The following is a 21,296-nucleotide window of genomic DNA, read 5'->3' as shown; positions in this document are numbered from 1 at the left end:
CATTTTGTGCACAAGAAAACAAATTACATTTTCAAATCTAGCAACAAAGCACATCATAATGTGAAATGTATACACATAACTTAATGAACCTATCATAGTCTACACCAATCCAGAACCCCTGTGTGCTTGTTCTGTATTGTCACTGTTGTATGCACTGATGGCCTATCAGGTATGTTGATCATGTTGATCAGTTGTACACCTCACACTATCTCACAATCCAACCAATCGCTTCATTTATTGGTATGCTTTTAAGGACATCTCCTTGAAACATATATTGAATTTTCAATTTACGTGAAATTATTTGTACTCCACCCATTTCCCCAACTTGGGTGGATATGAATCACACCAGTGTATGACTAGGTTTCGTTTGACCATTACTAGTCCTAAATGTATCAACAGTGAAGTATGCTTATTGGCCTCCAAGTCCAGGGATGTATGTAAAAAAAAAACGTTTATGAGCATTATAGAAACGCTACCCAGTCACTTACCTGGATCTTATCTGGCCCTTTAGGGAGTGATATAAGGAGATAGTTCTGCAGCGTGAAGGAAATCCCCCGTGCCTTCTTGTTTTACTGGGTTGAATGTTGCGGATGTGTCTCGGAGGATGAGGGTCTCTTTATTATTGTTGTTTTATGAGCTTCAGGTTATCTTTAATTCACACTAGAGTAGCCCTTATTCTTATCTGGCAGAAGCTCCATCGGGATCGGTCAAGCAGTGTGTGTGATGGGGCTTTGTAAGTTTGTTTTGGATGTAACACTTGAGGTGTTTGGCTTCTTAAGGTGTGTCAGAGGTGGGTTCAAGTTCAAAGGCTCGTCTGGGATGTTGTTTTATTTTTGGGTATTTGACATGAGTGTCCTTAATCAGTTTGGTGTTGCATATCTAGGGGGACAGCAGTGTATTGAGGTACAGAGGATGCTGGTCCAGGATATTTTGCCTCTGCTCTTGTCAATGTCATGTAGCTGAGAGCTAGATATGCACCTGAATTTACTTGCGTTGAATTTCATGTTTATTCATTTTTGCAAAGCGCTGCATGACGCTGTTTCATTACTTCAGGGTGCTGACACGGAGAAGTAAAAAAAATTGTAAAAGAGGAAGTATAAATCGCATTGGATGTTCTAGGGTGACCTGATGTCTGATAATCTTAAACCAAACCATGAGTCTTTGCTGATTTCAGATAAAGACATTGTTGGACTTGGCCCTTCTGGCAGGTTCACCCCTGAACTTTTTGCTTTTTACATGTGACCTAGGGATGGTGATTCTTGGTTTCTGCGCACTTTCACTGTGTCCCAGTGGAAGTGGGGTGCGCACTCTGTGTGTGGTGAGATAGGCCTGCCCTCCCATAGGAATGCATGGGGAATGTATGTGTTCCTGATGAGTGGGGTGTGCAGGCTCGAGTCTGATATGTGCAGACTCGTGTGATTGAATGCTGCGCAATGATGCGTGCAGCGTGTTCGTGTCTTAATATGGAAGTGCCACTTCTAGAAGTGTGCCTGTCTGTGCAGTGAATGTGCTGGCTTGTGATTGGCTGGAGCTGGCTGGTGTGCCAGGCTCCATGGGTCTGCCCCGGTGGTGAGTGTTGAGATTAGCATGTGTGATGTGAGGGAGTGGTGCACCTGGGACCTGAATAGTGCTGGACTTTCCCCACACAATGCTGGCTACGCCCCCTGTGGTGCGACTGATGACCCTAGACTCAGGGGTGTGGAATTTATTAAAATATCTACTTGTCCATGGGGCAAGTTGCTTCATAAAACTACTTGTCCTTTAACAAAATCCACTTGTCCCTTTGGTGCCATGTGGTTCGGCGACAAATTATGGCAGCAATCTCATTATACAAGAGCTTATATAGCCTCTCTGATTATGCCAGTGCTCATACCATAGTGGTTCTTGAATGCTGCCAATCCCTTTATGTTGCCACGTTTCTGCAGATCTACATACTGGGACTGAAGGTAGTGGTAAGCAATGGTTTCAGGGTTGGAATGTCCTTTAAGTCTGTGCAAATCTACTAACTTGCATGTTTTAAGGGTTTTCAACAACTCTTCTCTAATCTTTTCCAATACTGAGAAATGTTGGAAATGTAATCCTGACAATGGCAGACGTAAACCTTCTTCCAGAGTTGGGAAAAAAGTAGTTGATGGGAAAATGACCTTGCAAACACTCGGGTTTTCGCATGAGCAAATCTACACATGCATATTTGGTCATGATAAACTGCAGTTCACAAATATTTTCCAGGAGTACATTTCTTGCCCTACTTCTATAAATTCTTGTAAATTCACGAAAGCCATATAGCTGCACTTAATGCAAGGACAAATACCAAGGGTGCACTTTGAGACTTTCTTTAATAATAGGACCCCTAATTTGGTCTGGCGTTAACCACAACCTTTTGTGTTTATTCAAGTTCTCTCCCCCTCTCTCTGTATCGGCTGGTTTCACTGTGAGTAAGCTCTTTCACACAGAGTATATTGGCACACAAAGTAGTTTTGTTCAGTGGCAGTAACTAATGTGGCAGTGTGTGCTTTTTTAGACCAATTTTTTTTGCTTTTGCCAATGTTTGTTGTACTGGTGAGGGCCCGGCAGCTCTCACATCAAGAAGGCTTTACAAAAACCATGCCAAAACAAGTCACGTATTGGCAAAATTAAATGACACTAATTTCAGACCTACTGGCTTTGCCAATGCTGGTTTAGTTTTATATTGAAAGCAAAGAGTCCTTAACCTTGCTCTCAAGCTTCTGCAAATATTTGCATCTAATCAGAGCGCATTCTGGGAGCATTATGCATAGCCTCATATTGCTAAACTTTAAAACCATGAGTACACATTTTTATACTGTAACCACTATCAGTAGTACGGTCAGAACCTACATTTACATAGAGCGCTCACCCTAATAATAAAGGCTTTCAATTAATGAACCATAAATACAAGTTTGAACAGCATTATCATAGGCACACAAATAATAACTTAATTTAAGGCATTGCCCTTCCCTGGCCCTTAAAGTGCTACTGCAAACTGGCAGCCAAAGGGTTTGTGCTGCAGGGGGTTGGGCCTACTTGTCCCAAGGACAAAATAGACATTAAAACTTGTTGCCCTTGACCCCAAACAATATGTCCTGGGCGTCGGGCTATAGGAATTCCACATCCCTGTAGACTCCCTAGTGAATAGGAAGGGTGGCTGAGCACATCAACAGTGCTCCAAAACCAGCTGCGACTGGTTTTTCCTACACCCTGAGACAAAGGAATTCACTGTATAAAAAGAGGCTGTGTCCCCTTACAAAATGTTCTTGTTTCCTGACTTGAATCTGCCAGAGGCATGCTGCTGCTGGGGCCCAGGGGAGGGCTTGCTTCCCTGGGCCCTGCCCAGCCCCTGGATGGCCTGGATGGTGGAGGACTTCCTGGGGACCCCTCTGCCTTGTCTGGATGACTGGGGGGACTTGTTCCTTGCCCCAGGATCTCTCCTTTATCTTTGGGGACCTTTTTGCTTGCCCTAGCGCCTGGGAGGCGCTTGCTTCTAGACTTGCCTTGTTGTTTGGGTGGTCGGCCCCTCATGGCTGCATTCCTCATTGGCAGATGCTGCCCTTTTGCCCGAGGGATTCCCCGGCGTGGGGATCCCCCTTTGCTCATTTTCGGCACGGGAGCGCACTCCGCTTGTTTTTGCCGATTTTTGAGATCCCTAGCGGGTGCCCACCCTGCCAGGGACCTGCTACAGTTTTGTGCCCCCAAGCGAGTGCCCACCTCTCTTTATTTTTAATTTAGAGGGAGCCTACCCCTCGTGTGTCTCCCCTCATTCACCGCTGCAGCCCGTGTGACGGAGAGCACCGAAACAGGAAGCCAGGCCTACCCCTGTCTGACTGTGGGCGGGACCTGGCGTGCATCACTTCCGCTTCCCCCTGCCTGTGGGAAGCCATTGCTGCCTTACCGGTCCAAGAGGGAGACCGGAGATGCTGCCCGCCGCCCTGCAAGGAGCTGGTGCTGCGTGGGGATGTCGGGAGCCCACCCCGCCTCCCCGAGTTGCTGTGAGATGTCCTGGAGCCTTGTGGGCTCCCCTTTAGAAGTCCCGGTCCCGAGATGGGGCCTTGTGAAGGCGGGGCTCTCATGTATTTCGAGAGCCCCACGAAGCGCGACCGCCGCAGGAAAAGCAGAACCGCCGGAGGAGCCCCCGCCAAGAAATCCAGCCCGGTGAGTGAAAGAGGGCTGGGCTGGGCTGCGGGGGGGGGGGGTAGTGCTTTTAAGGGGCCAGAGAGGCCCAGGTCTTTTCCCTCGTGGGATACGGCGATTGGGGGCATGTCTATTTAAGGAGCTGAGTTGGCTACCTGCCCCCATTATTTTGAGAGGAGCCAGAGTGCTCCCAGGCCCACACCTGATCAGGGCCCAGAAGGCTCCCCTGTGTTGCGCATTGGGAGTTCCTGAGCCTTGAGGGCTCCAACATGTGGCAGTGGTTTCAGAGGGCCAGTGAGGGCCCAGGCCGCAGCCCCGCAAGTAGTGGGCAGCTGCACCGTTTACGTTTTGCTTTTAGGGACTGGTTTTGTGCACTGAGGAGTGAGACGCACTCCTTCATCCCTTCCTTGGCCTTCCCCAGCTGCGCACCACTTAGTGCCAGCTGCAGCGTTTAGCCCCTGTTCTGTCCCTTTTCCCAGCTGCCCAGCAAGTAGAGGGCAGCTGCTACGTTTAGGTTTTGGCGCAGTGGCGCAACCTGGACTTTGATGTAAGTTCTGTGCTAATGTGATTTCTGCTAATTATTCTCTGCTGCACCTCTGAATGTGTTTTAATGCGTCATGTGCCTTGTTCCTTACACCTCTGAATGTGTTGTTTATGCATCATGTGTTTTCCTTCCCTACGCCTCTGAATGTATGTTTATGCATCATGTGTTTTCCTTCCCTACACCTCTGAATGTTGTGATGCATTTGTAATATGTTCTTGCTTATACCCCTAGTTGTATGGTGATACTTGGGTGGTTGTTCTTTCTAATACAGGTGTTCCTAGTGAGGCCCTGGTTCCCTGCGTAATATTCTCCTAAGGTGGTTAGGGTTGCGTAGGTGGTACTTACCTGCTACCAGTAGTTACTGGTGGTATGCTCTACGTTTCATTTTTGTACTACAGTGATTATTATTCTAAATCCTAAAAGTGCTTATTCCTGACAGTGGTCCCTGTGGCCCTGTCCTGTACATTATCCCCTGTAAATTCTGCCCGTGCCTATTGGGACATTGTAAAGTGTGTGTTTCGATCTAATGTGTTTTGCAATACAAAGGCTATTTTTACATATACCTTGTGTGGAGTTCCTTTTGTGGGGGGCATTGGATGTTGTTCTGGTGAGTGCGTGTGCAAATGCTTTACACATCGCCTCTGAGATGAGCCCGACTGCTTGTGCCAAGCTACCAAGAGGGTGAGCAGGGGTTGTCTTGGCGGGTGACTTCCTTACCCTGACGTAGGAATGGTTGTTTCTGCCTGGCTTTGGCGCAAGCCTCAGCCAACCAGAAATCCCATTTCTAACAGACATGTCTAAATAGTTCTGCTTTATATTTGTTTGGGATTGAGGGTGTTCTCCTTTGTCCAATATTCAATTCCTTGGGATCTTCCTCCATATTTCAGTCTCCTCCAGGATCTTTGATCACGTTTATGGATCTGAACTGAGATTTTTAGTGGGTGCACAGTCAGGTGCCAGTTTCTAAATGTATGTTGAGTTATTGTCCCCAAATTCTTAGTGGGTGGTACGGAAAACCTTGCCTATGATCATAGCATTTACACGGATCGAATTGGGTGGTTACAGGGTGGGTTTGATATGATCTACCTTCCAAGAGTTTGGGCACATTGTAGATTGTCGGCTTCATGACCTTTTATAGTGTGCATGGGTAGGGCACCTAGAGTTGAGCATCTGTGTCGTTGAAGCACCCCAGCCTCTGTGTGTGGGAAATCCCCCCCCCCCCCCCCCTTGTGCGGGAAGGACCAACACCCCCCCTGGTGCACAAAGGACCAACCCCCCCCCCCCCCACGTGGGAAGAAGCAACCCCCCCGCCACGTGGGATGAAGCAACCCCCCCCCACGTGGGATGAAGCAACCCCCCCCCCACGTGGGATGAAGCAACCCCCCCCCCACGTGGGATGAAGCAACCCCCCCCCACGTGGGATGAAGCAACCCCCCCCCACGTGGGATGAAGCAACCCCCCCACCCACAAGTGGGATGAAGCAACCCCCCCACCCACAAGTGGGATGAAGCGACCACCCCCACGTGGGCTGAAGCAACCCCTCACACGTGGGATGAAGCAACCCCCCCCCCCACGTGGGATGAAGCAACCCCCCCCCCACGTGGGATGAAGCAACCCCCCCCCCACGTGGGATGAAGCAACCCCCCCCACGTGGGATGAAGCAACCCCCCCCCCCACGTGGGATGAAGCAACCCCCCCCCCCCCACGTGGGATGAAGCAACCCCCCCCCCACGTGGGATGAAGCAACCCCCCCCCCCCACGTGGGATGAAGCAACCCCCCCCCCCCACGTGGGATGAAGCAACCCCCCTCCCACGTGGGATGAAGCAACCCCCCCCCCCCCCACGTGGGATGAAGCAACCCCCCCCCCCCCCCACGTGGGATGAAGCGACCACCCCCACGTGGGATGAAGCGACCACCCCCACGTGGGATGAAGCGACCACCCCCACGTGGGATGAAGCGACCACCCCCACGTGGGATGAAGCGACCACCCCCACGTGGGATGAAGCGACCACCCCCACGTGGGATGAAGCGACCACCCCCACGTGGGATGAAGCGACCACCCCCACGTGGGATGAAGCGACCACCCCCACGTGGGATGAAGCGACCACCCCCACGTGGGATGAAGCGACCACCCCCACGTGGGATGAAGCGACCACCCCCACGTGGGATGAAGCGACCACCCCCACGTGGGATGAAGCGACCACCCCCACGTGGGATGAAGCGACCACCCCCACGTGGGATGAAGCGACCACCCCCACGTGGGATGAAGCGACCACCCCCACGTGGGATGAAGCGACCACCCCCACGTGGGATGAAGCGACCACCCCCACGTGGGATGAAGCGACCACCCCACGTGGGATGAAGCGACCACCCCCACGTGGGATGAAGCGACCACCCCCACGTGGGATGAAGCGACCACCCCCACGTGGGATGAAGCGACCACCCCCACGTGGGATGAAGCGACCACCCCCACGTGGGATGAAGCGACCACCCCCACGTGGGATGAAGCGACCACCCCCACGTGGGATGAAGCGACCACCCCCACGTGGGATGAAGCGACCACCCCCACGTGGGATGAAGCGACCACCCCCACGTGGGATGAAGCGACCACCCCCACGTGGGATGAAGCGACCACCCCCCCACGTGGGATGAAGCGACCACCCCCCACGTGGGATGAAGTAACCCCCCCCCCACGTGGGATGAAGCAACCCCCCCCCCCACGTGGGATGAAGCAACCCCCCCCCCCACGTGGATGAAGCAACCCCCCCCCACGTGGGATGAAGCAACCCCCCCCCACGTGGGATGAAGCAACCCCCCCCCCACGTGGGATGAAGCAACCCCCCCCCCACGTGGATGAAGCAACCCCCCCCCCCCACGTGGGATGAAGCAACCCCCCCCCCCCACGTGGGATGAAGCAACCCCCCCCCCCCACGTGGGATGAAGCAACCCCCCCCCCCCACGTGGGATGAAGCAACCCCCCCCCCCACGTGGGATGAAGCAACCCCCCCCCCCCACGTGGGATGAAGCAACCCCCCCCCCCCACGTGGGATGAAGCAACCCCCCCCCCCCCACGTGGGATGAAGCAACCCCCCCCCCCCACGTGGGATGAAGCAACCCCCCCCCCACGTGGGATGAAGCAACCCCCCCCCCCCCCACGCGGGATGAAGCAACCCCCCCCGCGCGTGATGAAGCAACCCCTCCCCCCCCGTGATGAAGCAACCCCTCCCCCCCCACGTGGGATGAAGCAACCCCCCCCCCCCACGTGGGATGAAGCAACCCCCCCCCCCCACGTGGATGAAGCAACCCCCCCCCCCAACGTGGGATGAAGCAACCCCCCCCCCCACGTGGGATGAAGCAACCCCCCCCCCCACGTGGGATGAAGCAACCCCCCCCCCCACGTGGGATGAAGCAACCCCCCCCCCCCCCCCCCGACGCGGGATGAAGCAACCCCCCGCGCGTGATGAAGCAACCCCCCGCGCGTGATGAAGCAACCCCCCGCGCGTGATGAAGCAACCCCCCGCGCGTGATGAAGCAACCCCGCGCGTGATGAAGCAACCCCCCGCGCGTGATGAAGCAACCCCCCGCGCGTGATGAAGCAACCCCCCGCGCGTGATGAAGCAACCCCCCGCGCGTGATGAAGCAACCCCCCGCGCGTGATGAAGCAACCCCCCGCGCGTGATGAAGCAACCCCCCGCGCGTGATGAAGCAACCCCCCGCGCGTGATGAAGCAACCCCCCGCGCGTGATGAAGCAACCCCCCGCGCGTGATGAAGCAACCCCCCGCGCGTGATGAAGCAACCCCCCGCGCGTGATGAAGCAACCCCCGCGCGTGATGAAGCAACCCCCCGCGCGTGATGAAGCAACCCCCCGCGCGTGATGAAGCACCCACCCCCGCGCGTGATGAAGCAACCCCCCGCGCGTGATGAAGCAACCCCCCGCGCGTGATGAAGCAACCCCCCGCGCGTGATGAAGCAACCCCCCGCGCGTGATGAAGCAACCCCCCGCGCGTGATGAAGCAACCCCCCGCGCGTGATGAAGCAACCCCCCGCGCGTGATGAAGCAACCCCCCGCGCGTGATGAAGCAACCCCCCGCGCGTGATGAAGCAACCCCCCGCGCGTGATGAAGCAACCCCCGCGCGTGATGAAGCAACCCCCCCGCGCGTGATGAAGCAACCCCCCCGCGCGTGATGAAGCAACCCCCCCGCGCGTGATGAAGCAACCCCCCGCGCGTGATGAAGCAACCCCCCGCGCGTGATGAAGCAACCCCCCCGCGCGTGATGAAGCAACCCCCCGCGCGTGATGAAGCAACCCCCCGCGCGTGATATGAAGCAACCCCCCGCGCGTGATGAAGCAACCCCCCGCGCGTGATGAAGCAACCCCCCGCGCGTGATGAAGCAACCCCCCGCGCGTGATGAAGCAACCCCCCGCGCGTGATGAAGCAACCCCCCGCGCGTGATGAAGCAACCCCCCGCGCGTGATGAAGCAACCCCCCGCGCGTGATGAAGCAACCCCCCGCGCGTGATGAAGCAACCCCCGCGCGTGATGAAGCAACCCCCCGCGCGTGATGAAGCAACCCCCCGCGCGTGATGAAGCAACCCCCCGCGCGTGATGAAGCAACCCCCCGCGCGTGATGAAGCAACCCCCCGCGCGTGATGAGCAACCCCCCGCGCGTGATGAAGCAACCCGAAGCAACCCCCCGCGCGTGATGAAGCAACCCCCCGCGCGTGATGAAGCAACCCCCCGCGCGTGATGAAGCAACCCCCCGCGCGTGATGAAGCAACCCCCCGCGCGTGATGAAGCAACCCCCCGCGCGTGATGAAGCAACCCCCCGCGCGTGATGAAGCAACCCCCCGCGCGTGATGAAGCAACCCCCCGCGCGTGATGAAGCAACCCCCCGCGCGTGATGAAGCAACCCCCCGCGCGTGATGAAGCAACCCCCCGCGCGTGATGAAGCAACCCCCCGCGCGTGATGAAGCAACCCCCCGCGCGTGATGAAGCAACCCCCCGCGCGTGATGAAGCAACCCCCCGCGCGTGATGAAGCAACCCCCCGCGCGTGATGAAGCAACCCCCCGCGCGTGATGAAGCAACCCCCCGCGCGTGATGAAGCAACCCCCCGCGCGTGATGAAGCAACCCCCCGCGCGTGATGAAGCAACCCCCCGCGCGTGATGAAGCAACCCCCCGCGCGTGATGAAGCAACCCCCCCGCGCGTGATGAAGCAACCCCCCCGCGCGTGATGAAGCAACCCCCCCGCGCGTGATGAAGCAACCCCCCCGCGCGTGATGAAGCAACCCCCCGCGCGTGATGAAGCAACCCCCCCGCGCGTGATGAAGCAACCCCCCCGCGCGTGATGAAGCAACCCCCCCGCGCGTGATGAAGCAACCCCCCCGCGCGTGATGAAGCAACCCCCCCGCGCGTGATGAAGCAACCCCCCCGCGCGTGATGAAGCAACCCCCCCCGCGCGTGATGAAGCAACCCCCCCCGCGCGTGATGAAGCAACCCCCCCCGCGCGTGATGAAGCAACCCCCCCGCGCGTGATGAAGCAACCCCCCCCGCGCGTGATGAAGCAACCCCCCCCCGCGCGTGATGAAGCAACCCCCCCCGCGCGTGATGAAGCAACCCCCCCCCGCGCGTGATGAAGCAACCCCCCCCGCGCGTGATGAAGCAACCCCCCCCGCGCGTGATGAAGCAACCCCCCCCGCGCGTGATGAAGCAACCCCCCCCCCGCGCGTGATGAAGCAACCCCCCCCCCCAAAATAACGATGGATTAAACCCATACCTGTGACTAGGGGTGAATGTTTTGCCAATGGGCAACATTCTGTCCATCACCTTGTGTGTTTTGCAGAGCGAGCCTCGCTAAATAGTGGCTATCTTGCGGCTGGACTCTCTAGTGCACTCTGAGGTAACATGCCTTAAATGCATTTTGTCCTGTAAGGAAAGCTCACTGTGAATCCTGTATTTGGCATGGAGTTTTTCTGACCGTGGGCACTCATTGGGTTTTTAGGTTAGCCATTTCACTGCTGTGCTGTTTGCACACTCCTGTGCTAGACATTTAAGGGATCAAATGTTAGCACAGTCCTTATACAACTTTGCATACCATTTCCCTTTACATTTGTGTATACGGGACAGAGCAATCATGTCATCAGTGCACTCTGGGTACAAATTATTTATCTACTTATGTAAACATCAGTAGAGCTGTGATGAGGTTGATTTTTCATATATGCATAGTCAAGGCACTGTAATTATGCGAATCGGCAAATTTTAACAACAAAAATGGTTTCTAGCTCAAATGGCTTAAAAGTTACTAAAAACGCGTGAACCATTGTTTGCGTGCAGTAAAACGTTCTTTGCAAAGGTTAATTAGTCATATTTCAGTTGCCTATTTCTATATTTGGTTGTCAAACCAGCTCTAATAAAATTAAATATTTGCCTAGGCAGTATGTGTAAAATGACAAAATACTTGAAGTAATACTTTTTGAAAATGTTCTTTTCTTGCCAAATAATTTAGTAAACCATGCCGCATAATTCCAGCGGCCCTATATATATAGAGCTAAGATTACACTGGTACAACCAAGTGTTTCATAAGTGAGGGCTTTCTTAGTCCCTTGGAATGTTGGAGGAGCTCATGGTGGGTCTTGATCTCTTTTTTTAATGGTAGTAAGCTAAAATGTTAGAGTTTTATGGGATCTGTTTCAGCTAGCGGGAAGAAATCTTGTTGTTGGAGCATAGGTTGATTCAGCACAGGTCATCTAATTTATACTTATCCAATGAATGGTAAGTTATCAGTACAGTTATGGGACTTAATGGTCCCTTGTTCATACTGGGGCTTTGACTGCAGTCTCTTAGGGGTGATACAGACTGCTTGCTGGTCACAATCTGCTTCTTCGTCTTGCTTTAATATGAGAGAAAGAAATGTTGGCTAGCATGCTGAAGTGGTTGTTGTCTCTTGGTTTTCCTTCCTATAGTCGACTATTAGGCTACTGTGGGTGCTAAGGCAAAAGGAATTTGGGTGATTGGATCAAATTATTCAGACTTTGTAGCAACCAGAGCCATGGTAGCAGGTGAAGGTCATGTGAAGAAGAGGAATATGAGAGCCTGAGACTATCTACAGTCATCATCTGTCTAATGTCAAATGATCAGTGTTCTCCACTGCCGTCATGATGCGTATATATATATGTGTGTGTGGTGAAACATTTTAAAAACTGCTTTATGGCCAAAGTCACCCATGGTCTAGCAACTGTGGCAGTCATTGAAAGGAAGGGGTCTTTTATTTTTCATTACAGTCAACAGGCGGCTGGATGAATGGGTGGACAAGAACCGGTTGGCATTAACCAAGACTGTGAAGGATGCAGTTCAGAAGAACACAGACCAGTACATGAATGAGTTGACTGAGCAACCAGAACGCAAGATTACCCGTAACCAGAAGCGCAAACATGATGAGATCAACCATGTACAGAAGGTAATATTACCTCTCCTAACTTAATCTGACCCTCCTCTAAGCCCTGTCTTGGGTCTCAATCTAGCTACATGTTTTAGGAAATTGGAACCTTCTCACCTATATTGCCTCTAAAGACAGAAATTAATTTCAACTTTCACGTTTGCTGCATGATATGTGCCGCCTTCAAGTGAGCAACCACCCTGCTCTCAACCCTCTACTTCCATTTTTGCAGAGTATAACATTTTTAGATAACTCGTACAAATGCTTCGTTTTTATAAAGAACACAGGGTTCTGAATTATGCATTTTCATCTTTTCTTCGCTCCCCAGCAGCCATCTATAGCAATGAACAAAAGCAAACACCAACATAACTGTTTAATAAAACAGACAGAACAAAAATCACTCTCAGGACTACAACTCCCACGTGTCCCCCACAGTCCAGAGAGAACCTTCATATCTAATCGTACTTTGCGATCTAGTACAAAAGAGCTCTTCAAACTGAAGGTACTTAATATTATTTTCAGTGGGGTACACGTCCCTCAGCAAAGTTGGTGGAGCCACAAGTTAACCAGAGAGACTGATTGGGCAGTCCTCCTTTGTTTGTAAAGATAGCCTGGTATCATTGTTTGTACAGCACATTTAAAGTCTGCCTTAGCACGTCATTCACAGAGATGGAGAACAAAGGGGAGAGGAGGAGCATGCTGTTCTATTAAGTTTGCGCTAGTGCCTATTCAGAGCACAACTGTCCCTTGTCCGGACTCCTGGGAACTTGGAATGCTGGCTGTCATGAGGATTGCAAGATCTTGGCTCACTGTTTTACTTATAGATAGAGGGCAGTGCCCTTTGGGTCCTCGAGAGCAGTGACCCAGGGGAAAAGCGTATTATAGCTGTGATGGTTTGCAAATAGGCAGAGGAGACTACCTGCTGGGACCTGAGGCGAGTGGTCCTATAAAGGGGAAACAGGACAAGATGCATGCTGTTTCTGCCTGCTATGTGTATGTTCTTTAAAAAAATGTTTTTAATAAAAATCAACAGCTCAAAACTTTATACCTTCCGTTTAATAATTAAGCAGTCGATACCACAAGTCACAGTGTTGGTTAGGAAAAGTTGTGCGCACAGCAACTACAGAAGCAATCATCAGTCTTGTTGACCCCCCCTCGCTGCAATCTGCCTTCGGGGGAGGTATTAAGAGTTACATTTACATTCCTCAATGTGGTTTGTCTACATTGTCAATTCTTGATCCCAAGGGTGACTGGTGACAGACAGGCCTCACACTCTTGACCATAGAACTCCCTCCATGCCCCCCATGTCTTCCAAAATTTCTTGGGGCAATCCCTTGCTTCATACACTAAACTTTCTGCCTCCCTCCAGTGGGTCATACCGATTGTCTACTGTTCCTTGGTCGGGGTTGTGGAATTCCCCCATTTCTGGCTATTTCTTGCTTCACCATGGTGAATCCCAATGAGCAGAAGAGTAATTGTTTATTGGGCAGTTGCACAGTGTCTCCAATAAGGCAAACTGCACAGTGTCCGAGATGCTGATCTCCAGCATTGCGCGAAGTTCCTCTTTTACCTCTCGAATATATGCCTGTACCCAGGGGCATTCCCATATTGTGTGAAAGAAGGAACCCTCCCTTCAAGCAATTGGGAGATTTAGACCTGCCTCACCCGGAACAGCCTACTTCTATTGTACTAGACCCTGTGTAGGGTTTTTAGTTGAATGAACACCTCCATTGGCTGCATCAATGCTCCCTACCAGTCTATATCTTCTGTTGGCCCACACCTGCCTTCTACCAGGATTTGTGGGTGCTCGTGTTGTCCGGGCTGTTGTTTAAGGGCGCTGTATGTATTGGAGATGTCTTTACAGGCCATCTTCTCTGTTAGTACTCTGTGTTCACTGGGGTTACTGTCCTCCAGGGTTTTCCACTTAATAGCTTCTGCCTGCATTGCATGCTTCACCTATAAGTATCTGAAAGTTTGGGAGGGGTCTATATGGTATTCCTTCTGTAGGTCGTGGAAGGATTTTAGCCTTTCACTGCTGGATAGGTCTCCCATGGTAGACATTCCAATCAGATCCCATTGTTTAAATCCTACTAAGTTCTGCACCTACCCCAATATATTGCCCATACACAGAGGAGTCACCCCAGACAGCTTATGCTGCCATCCTGCATATTTCGTGGCCTTGTCCAGGCATCCAATGATGTCTTAGTGGGCCCCAAGAGTGGAAATCAATACGGATTGTCATCCGGGACCTCTGTAGTCTTGTTGCAGGGTTGTTCTGGGACAAATCCCTATTTGTTTACTACCTGCAGCTGGTAGGCCCAATAGTTTGCCTTGATATCTTGTAGGGAAATACCCTGATGTATACAGATTGCTGTAGCATTCGGAATGCTATCCGACAGACGCCATCTTCCCAAGGAGGGTCCTAAGCGTGCTCTCTCTTTTTCAAAGAAGGCCTCTGCGTGCTATGTGTTAATGTAATTTAGTAATCCTTGCCTCCTCCTTCCCTACTACTTTTTCACCTTAAAGTTTTAAAGGGGGTCCTAAAATGAAAACATTTTGTTAAGCTGGGGCTTGGCCTTAAAAGAGTGAAGACCTCTGGTGTAGATAATTACTCAAGAGAAATAGCACCTCATCATTCTTTGTGCAAATGTTTACCTAAACGAAACTGTTCTCCAAATTTTACTCCTGTTTTTGCTCACAGCCTGCATGGAGAAAAGGAGCATTTTTTGTGCCTTAGCTTCTCCTTCAAAACAGTAATTAACATGATCTTGCAATGCACATAACACCTCTAATAACCTGCACTGCCATTCATAATATCTGATAAGGTCAGATACTGAGCCCTTGTGAATTTTGCATTATTTACCTGGAAACAAGGCAGTTATCCTCTAGGGATGTGTTCCTTACCTGGGTGCAAAGTAGTTATCTTCTAGCTGGGTTGGATAATCCTTGTTTCTGTTCTTAATAGAATTTAAAATTTCCTTGAGGTTAGGTAGCAAATATTATATTTATTACAAGTACAGGAGGCGAGTATATTATGTTCAGACGTTACCTATGCTCAAATGACAGCGCTGGACATTACATATAAAGCTTCTGAAAGGCCAATTTAGATGGCCGATCTGATGCCCCCAGTATCATCCACGCTCCTGTCCAAATCCCACCCCGGCTGCCAGGGCACCATAGCAGAATGTGAACAAAACAGTATTTACTCCTGCCTCATGCATTACTCGCCAAACCAGTTGTGCTATGGAGGGAGAGGAGACCGCTCTAAAACGTTTGTTTATGACCATTAACAGCTGGTTAACCCTGGAAAACACTTGTCCCTTATTACCTCCTCTTCTTGCCCTCATATGCACCCTGCTTCTCACCGCTTATGAGCATCTAGGAAAGACAGATGAGAAATATGCCTTGTACTGGATCACCTTTTCTAGCCATGATGAATGTGACTCCATGGGCGTAAACATCTTGCTGTGGTGTCCAGTGCTTGCACAGCCGAGACCCTGCTGCAATATACATGGCTTAAGCGTATTCCCAGTTTAGACGAGAGCTGTTTCCTAGTAACATGCTCAATGTAGACATGACCAGAAAAGATTTAGGACTGTGTTTTTTTAATTTTAATTTTTTATTCTTTTTATTGCATATTCGATTTACGTGCATCAGTTTGGTTACAGATTATTAAATATACATACATGCTTCACATCACAAACAGCCTCTTCTGGGTTTTGGACTGTGTTGATGTCTTACAGCCTGAGATCGCCCGTGGTCCCATATAATCCTTAAGTCGTAAAGACCACTCCAGGACCTGGACATCATGCTTGAGACCTTGAAATCAGCATTACCAAGATATAAGCTCTCCTATTTTTCTCTGTACCTGCTCTGCCAACCTTGCTGTTCTGCTGAACAAAGGAAAAGCATAGTTGTCCGCTGCCTATCAGACTGCCAAGAAAGCATCCAATGCCTCCACACCTGTTTCAAGATGTGAAGCAAAACAGGTCTATCTCCCAGGGACCCAATCTGGCATCCGCAACTGAAAACCCCTTTGGTTTGACTTCCAGTCGTTGGCATAGCTGGAATTCCAGTCTATCATGTTGTGACCTCCTTTTGAGGTACTAAATCGACACAGAGTTTAGTTTGTCAGGCAAAGTGTTAAAAATCTTAGTTCAGTTCTACCTGCATCTTGGACCTCATGCCCCCACCAAGCGTTTGATATACCGCACTGCCAAGATGTTGTCCATATTCGAGATAACACAGAAGGCCACTTTGTCTACCGGGACTGTCAAATAGTGGATATGGAAGCTCGGCTCTTTTTCTGACCATCTTCGTCTTCAAACAATTTGCCGTCTAAGTGAACACCCTCTCACTAGCCACCCGCCCCAGCATCTTGAGTTTGACTGCCTATGTAGATCTGGGATCTACCGCCATTGAATCTTTGTCTTAGCTGCCTCCTGACAGTGTCACCAATTCTGAGTCAGACTTCTGTGAGGGTGAGAAGCTTTCATTCTGTGGAGAGCTCTGCAGTCAGTGGAGTGGCTCCTGGAAAATTGCTTGAATTGGTAAGAACAGCAGCTCCATTTACCTGAACTACTGTCTCAAGAACATTCTCTTTCTGTATATGGAATCTGACTGGTGTACTGCTCAGAATTCGCTTTTTTGGGGAGCGTGGCCGACGACATTGGCTGAATGAGGCGTGCTCCGGCGTAGCTCCTGGCGAGCTGGCCTGAATCCGACGTATAAAACTGTCCTGAAGCCCCGTTCTTTGTGAAAAAAGGGAGAAGTAGGACCCGGTTTGCACACAGATCGAAGATCGACCCATACTTTCACTGACAACAGCTAGAAACGCTGTGCCGACGGTGGACTGGGTCCGGACGTGGAGCCTAAAATGGCGGAGCGACCCTGAGCTTGGGCGGCAGATCGTAAACGGAGGAGAGACCTGCCAGGGCCCTGGGGCACTGATGCACCTCCGTAGGTCTGCGGACTGGTCCGGGTTGGAGAGAGGTCACGCTGGAGACGACTGCGCTGTGGAGGCTTGCGCTGCACATGGATATGGAGGCGGCGTGAGGTGTGCCCGGATCCCGGGAAGACTGCCTCGCCGGCCGCAGGAGATCGCGGTGTGGCGAAGTCCTCCCTACCCCGCCGCGACCGTGGATCACTGGCGGCAGTCAGTGATCCGCGGTCGCCTGCAGGGCTGTGTAGAGCAGGGAGAGCCGAAAACTGCTGGGACGCGGCCGAGGAGGCAGGGGGTGCCTGATCGCCCCCCCTCGGAACCCCCCTCCCCTCTGCTGTTGTGCCGCTTCTCTTCCCCCTGCGGCCCACGCAAATGAGGAAGAAGCGGGAGAGATAGCTCTGGTGCGGATCTGAGCGGGATACCCCTCCAAGGTGAGCCCCCCCGCTCCACGGAGACTGAAGGTGAGCGGAGTGGGGAGCGGAGGAGGGCTTGAAGGCCGAGAGGTGCGGGACAGAGGGAGTTGGTGCTGAAGCGGTGGGGGCGGCGGAGGAAAGATGGAGGCTGGCACCCAGAGCCCTGGAGGTAAAGGGGAGGCAGATTAAGCTGGAGGCCACTGGTGAGCAGACTGTGGAAGTGAGAGGCGTAAGACGCCTTTGCAGGCAGGACCGGGCAGCCCTGCAGATTGAAGCGCTATTACTGAGACGTCGTCACTGAAGGGCCCCCCCCGGTGTATGGGTCCCGGGCCCTTGGGTGTGACGTTTTGAGGACAGAGATCACCCCGACCTATGCTGAAAAGTGAAGGGATGCGCAAAAGGAAGGCCTGAGTGAGTGCTGGACGCCCCCTAGAGACCGGGGCCAGCCGCAGAAAGGTGTTCATCTGAGGGGAGGACCCTCTGGACTAGCCTCTGGGAGGAGGAACCACCCCTTGCACATACGGGCTCGGAGGAAGACGGCGGCGTCTGTCCTGGAGGCACGGGGGCTCCCTAACTCTGAACACTAAGAGCCGCCAGAACCTACAGAGGTCCGGAAAGTATTGCTGGAGGCTGGTGTCTGTGGCAGGCAGGAGTACCGGATAACCACTCCGACGGACAGCTGGGGCAGCCAGAATGGGGAAGAAAGACACGGTCCCCAAGACTCCTAGACAAGGGACCATGGAGCGATATGCCACGGCTCACCCGCAGTCGGAGGCCCCAGCCCTAGGCCCGCGCTCGGACACTGAGCTGCTAATGGAGGCGATCCAGGCATCTAGGACGGACATACAGGAATCCCGCTCAGCACTGGAGGTCAAGATCGGAAAGGTGGGATCAGAGGTAAAGCTATTGAGACAAGATTTCTGGAACCTGACCGAGAGAGTGACCACAGCAGGAACACGGATAGGTGAGACAGAAGACACGCTCATCACCCTCCGGAAAGATATGGCGGAGCTCCAAGCCTCGCACCGTCAGCTACTCTGGAAGCTAGATGATGCGGAAAACAGGGCCCGACGCAACAACCTCCGCTTCGTGGGTTTTAGGGAGGGAATTGAAGGAACCGACATGGTGACCCTTTTATTTAACTGGTTGCGGAAGACCTTCTCGAAGACACAATTCTCAAACTGCTTTGTGATTGAAAGGGCTCACAGGGCGCTACTGGTGAAACCACCGGAGGGAGCGAGACCACGGCCAATCATAGCCTGTTTTCTTAACTTTGCAGACAGAGACCAGATCTTGAGAGAGGCTAGGAAGATGGGGGAGATCCTCCTGGAAAACACCAACATAATGATTTTCCCGGACTATAGCCAGGAGGTGCAGAAGCAGCTGCGCTCCTTTGACCCAGTGAAAAGAAAGCTGAGGGGCTTAAATATTCAATATATGTTGCTGTTTTCAGCGAAATTGAAAGTACTCTACAAGGACCGGGCACACTTCCTCACTCATCCGGGCGACGCATGGCAATGGCTGGAGGATCACCTCCCCACCCGGAGGCCGGAGTTGCAGATGCGGTTCCCCGAAGGACATCACCCGGATTTCAATGAGAGGGGCCGAAGACACAGAGAACGAGGAGACCAAGAAACAGGAGAAGACTGCAGACAACGCCATACCCTGGTCCTTCTGGGACGGGTCGACGGAGGAGGAACTCGGACTCACCCAGGGGGAGGGGCGCGCTGAGATCCAGATTCAGCTGCCTAGGGAGAAGGGCCTGCTTGGCAGGAGAGGAAGAAACAGAGGGCCGCTCCTCGGGGGGCGTGGAAGAGGACGGAGACGGATCCCTGCACCCCCTGGTGGCGGCTATCCGGGACTTGGAACAGGATGCATCGGGCCAGGCGGTAGACCTGAGAACAGACTCACAAGATTCCCATTCTTAAACGGTGTCGGATATGGACATTGGAGGTTCTAGCTCACAGCCATTGAGAACGCAAGTTACCTTTTTGGCGTTTTGTTGTATTGTGTTTGTTATATTGTATAGTATTGATTCTACTAGGTCGAATAGGCAGGGAAAGGTTGCATGTTCCTAGATTGGACTGAGTGCCTAGGTTGAGGGGGGTTACGTGGGAGGGCGACAGACCTTCTCTACCGACGGTCCTGATTCTCTAGATGATGGGATTGAAGGGAGGGAGAGGTGGGGAGGGGGATGGTGGGGGGAGTTGGGACAGTTCTGAGTTCTGGGAAGTTGAGGATTGGGGGTGCGGGAATAGAAGGGAGGGGGAGGGAGGAGGGGGATGGGGGGGTTGAAATACGTCATCATGGTCACATGCACTGACCTACAGGTCCTCACATTAATGACACGCCAGCTCGCTAATACATACAACACATCGCAAGATGTCGGATAGGCAGAGAGATACACATCAGAACTTGGGGGAATTCTCAGTGTTAACATGGAATGTGAATGGCCTGGGTAGCAAACTCAAGAGAGGCATGGTAAATGCCTATGTGAAAAGGGTGGGCCCAGATTTTATCCTGTGACAAGAAGCACACCTCCTGGGCACCAAATGTGGATTCCTAGCGAGGGGACAGTATAGGGTCCTCGCACATGCGGGATTCACTAAAGGCTCGAGAGGGGTGGCCATACTGATAAGGAAGAGTCAACCATTCCGGGTGGCGCGGGTTTGGGTGGCACTTGGAGAAGGAAGGAATATACGATAATATCGACGTACGCCCCTCCCAAACTGCAGGCAGTCACACTACATGGGGTCACAGATATCCTGCTTAACACATCTGACACAATACAGGTACTGGGGGAGATTTTAACGACGTGATGTCCCCACCCCTAGACAGAACGGGAGACAGGCCTAAAGATCAGGTCCAGACCCCCCTGATATATGAAGGTGGCTGCACCCGGAAGACAAGACGTACTCCTTTTTCTCTGGAGCTCATAGGGTCTACTGCAGATTAGATTACATTTTTATGGCCCGGCACATGGTTTCAAGAGAAGATGTAGCAGAATACAAAGCCAGGGGGATATCAGACCACTCGCCGCTCTTAGTGACGGTTGGGCGAAACACGCAGCAGAGGCAGGGACAGTGGAGACTAGCGGCTTGGGACTTGCAGGACCAGACCATACTGAAGGGCCTGAGAGCAGATGTCAAGGTGTACATAGCCGAAAATTTGGGCTCCGTCTCGTCGAAGGTGGTCTTCTGGGAAGCCTTTACGGGGGTCATGAGAGATAGGGACCCAGAATAGATTGGCAGAGAGGAATCGAGGCAACCTGAGAGAGTTGGAGATGATGGAGGCCCAGATATTGGCACTGGAAAGGGACTACCAGGACAATAGAGACATGACGACGTTTCGGAAACTGACTGATGTGCAAGGACACTATAGAGACACGGTAACGGGAGAGGCCAGGACACAGGCTATGGCGACACTACATCGCCTTTACGATGTGGGGGACAAGTCAGGCAAACTGCTGGCTTGGTTAAGTGGGAAGGAAAGGGACGCGCAGTGGATTGATCAAGTTAGGGATGACCGAGGGAACCTTACCGTGACAGATGGCCAGATTGCGGAAGCATTTGCTACACATTATCGACAATTCTACAGAGAGAGAGACCTAGGAACACAGGAGGAAGCTATGTCCTTTGTGGAGCACATAGAGCTCCCAAGCCTGGTAGACGTGCAAAATCTAGAGGCCCCACTTACACTTGAAGAAATTAAGAAGGCCATAGCTAAGTTGCGTGCGGGGAAAGTCCCTGGCCCGAATGGGTTCCCGGCAGAGTTCTTGAAAAAGACGAAAGACCTGGTGGCCCATCATCTATTG

At 52.5% G+C, this 21,296-nt stretch overlaps 1 protein-coding gene across 2 annotated transcripts in view; it reads left to right on the top strand.

The window, feature by feature from the left end:
• Positions 1–21,296, top strand: part of KAT8 (lysine acetyltransferase 8) — a 346,163-nt gene that overhangs the window by 9,448 nt on the left and 315,419 nt on the right. For both annotated transcript variants that reach the window (XM_086932009.1, XM_086932010.1), the window contains exon 3: positions 11,973–12,148. In XM_086932009.1, coding sequence (XP_086788135.1) covers positions 11,973–12,148 — 176 coding nt within the window. The remainder of the gene's footprint in view (positions 1–11,972; positions 12,149–21,296) is intronic.

Source organism: Lissotriton vulgaris, chromosome 7 (assembly GCF_964263255.1).
Source record: "Lissotriton vulgaris chromosome 7, aLisVul1.2, whole genome shotgun sequence".
Lineage (NCBI taxonomy): Eukaryota > Metazoa > Chordata > Amphibia > Caudata > Salamandridae > Lissotriton > Lissotriton vulgaris.
Note: the sequence above shows the minus strand (reverse complement) of the source record. Positions and strands in the feature narration are given on the sequence as shown.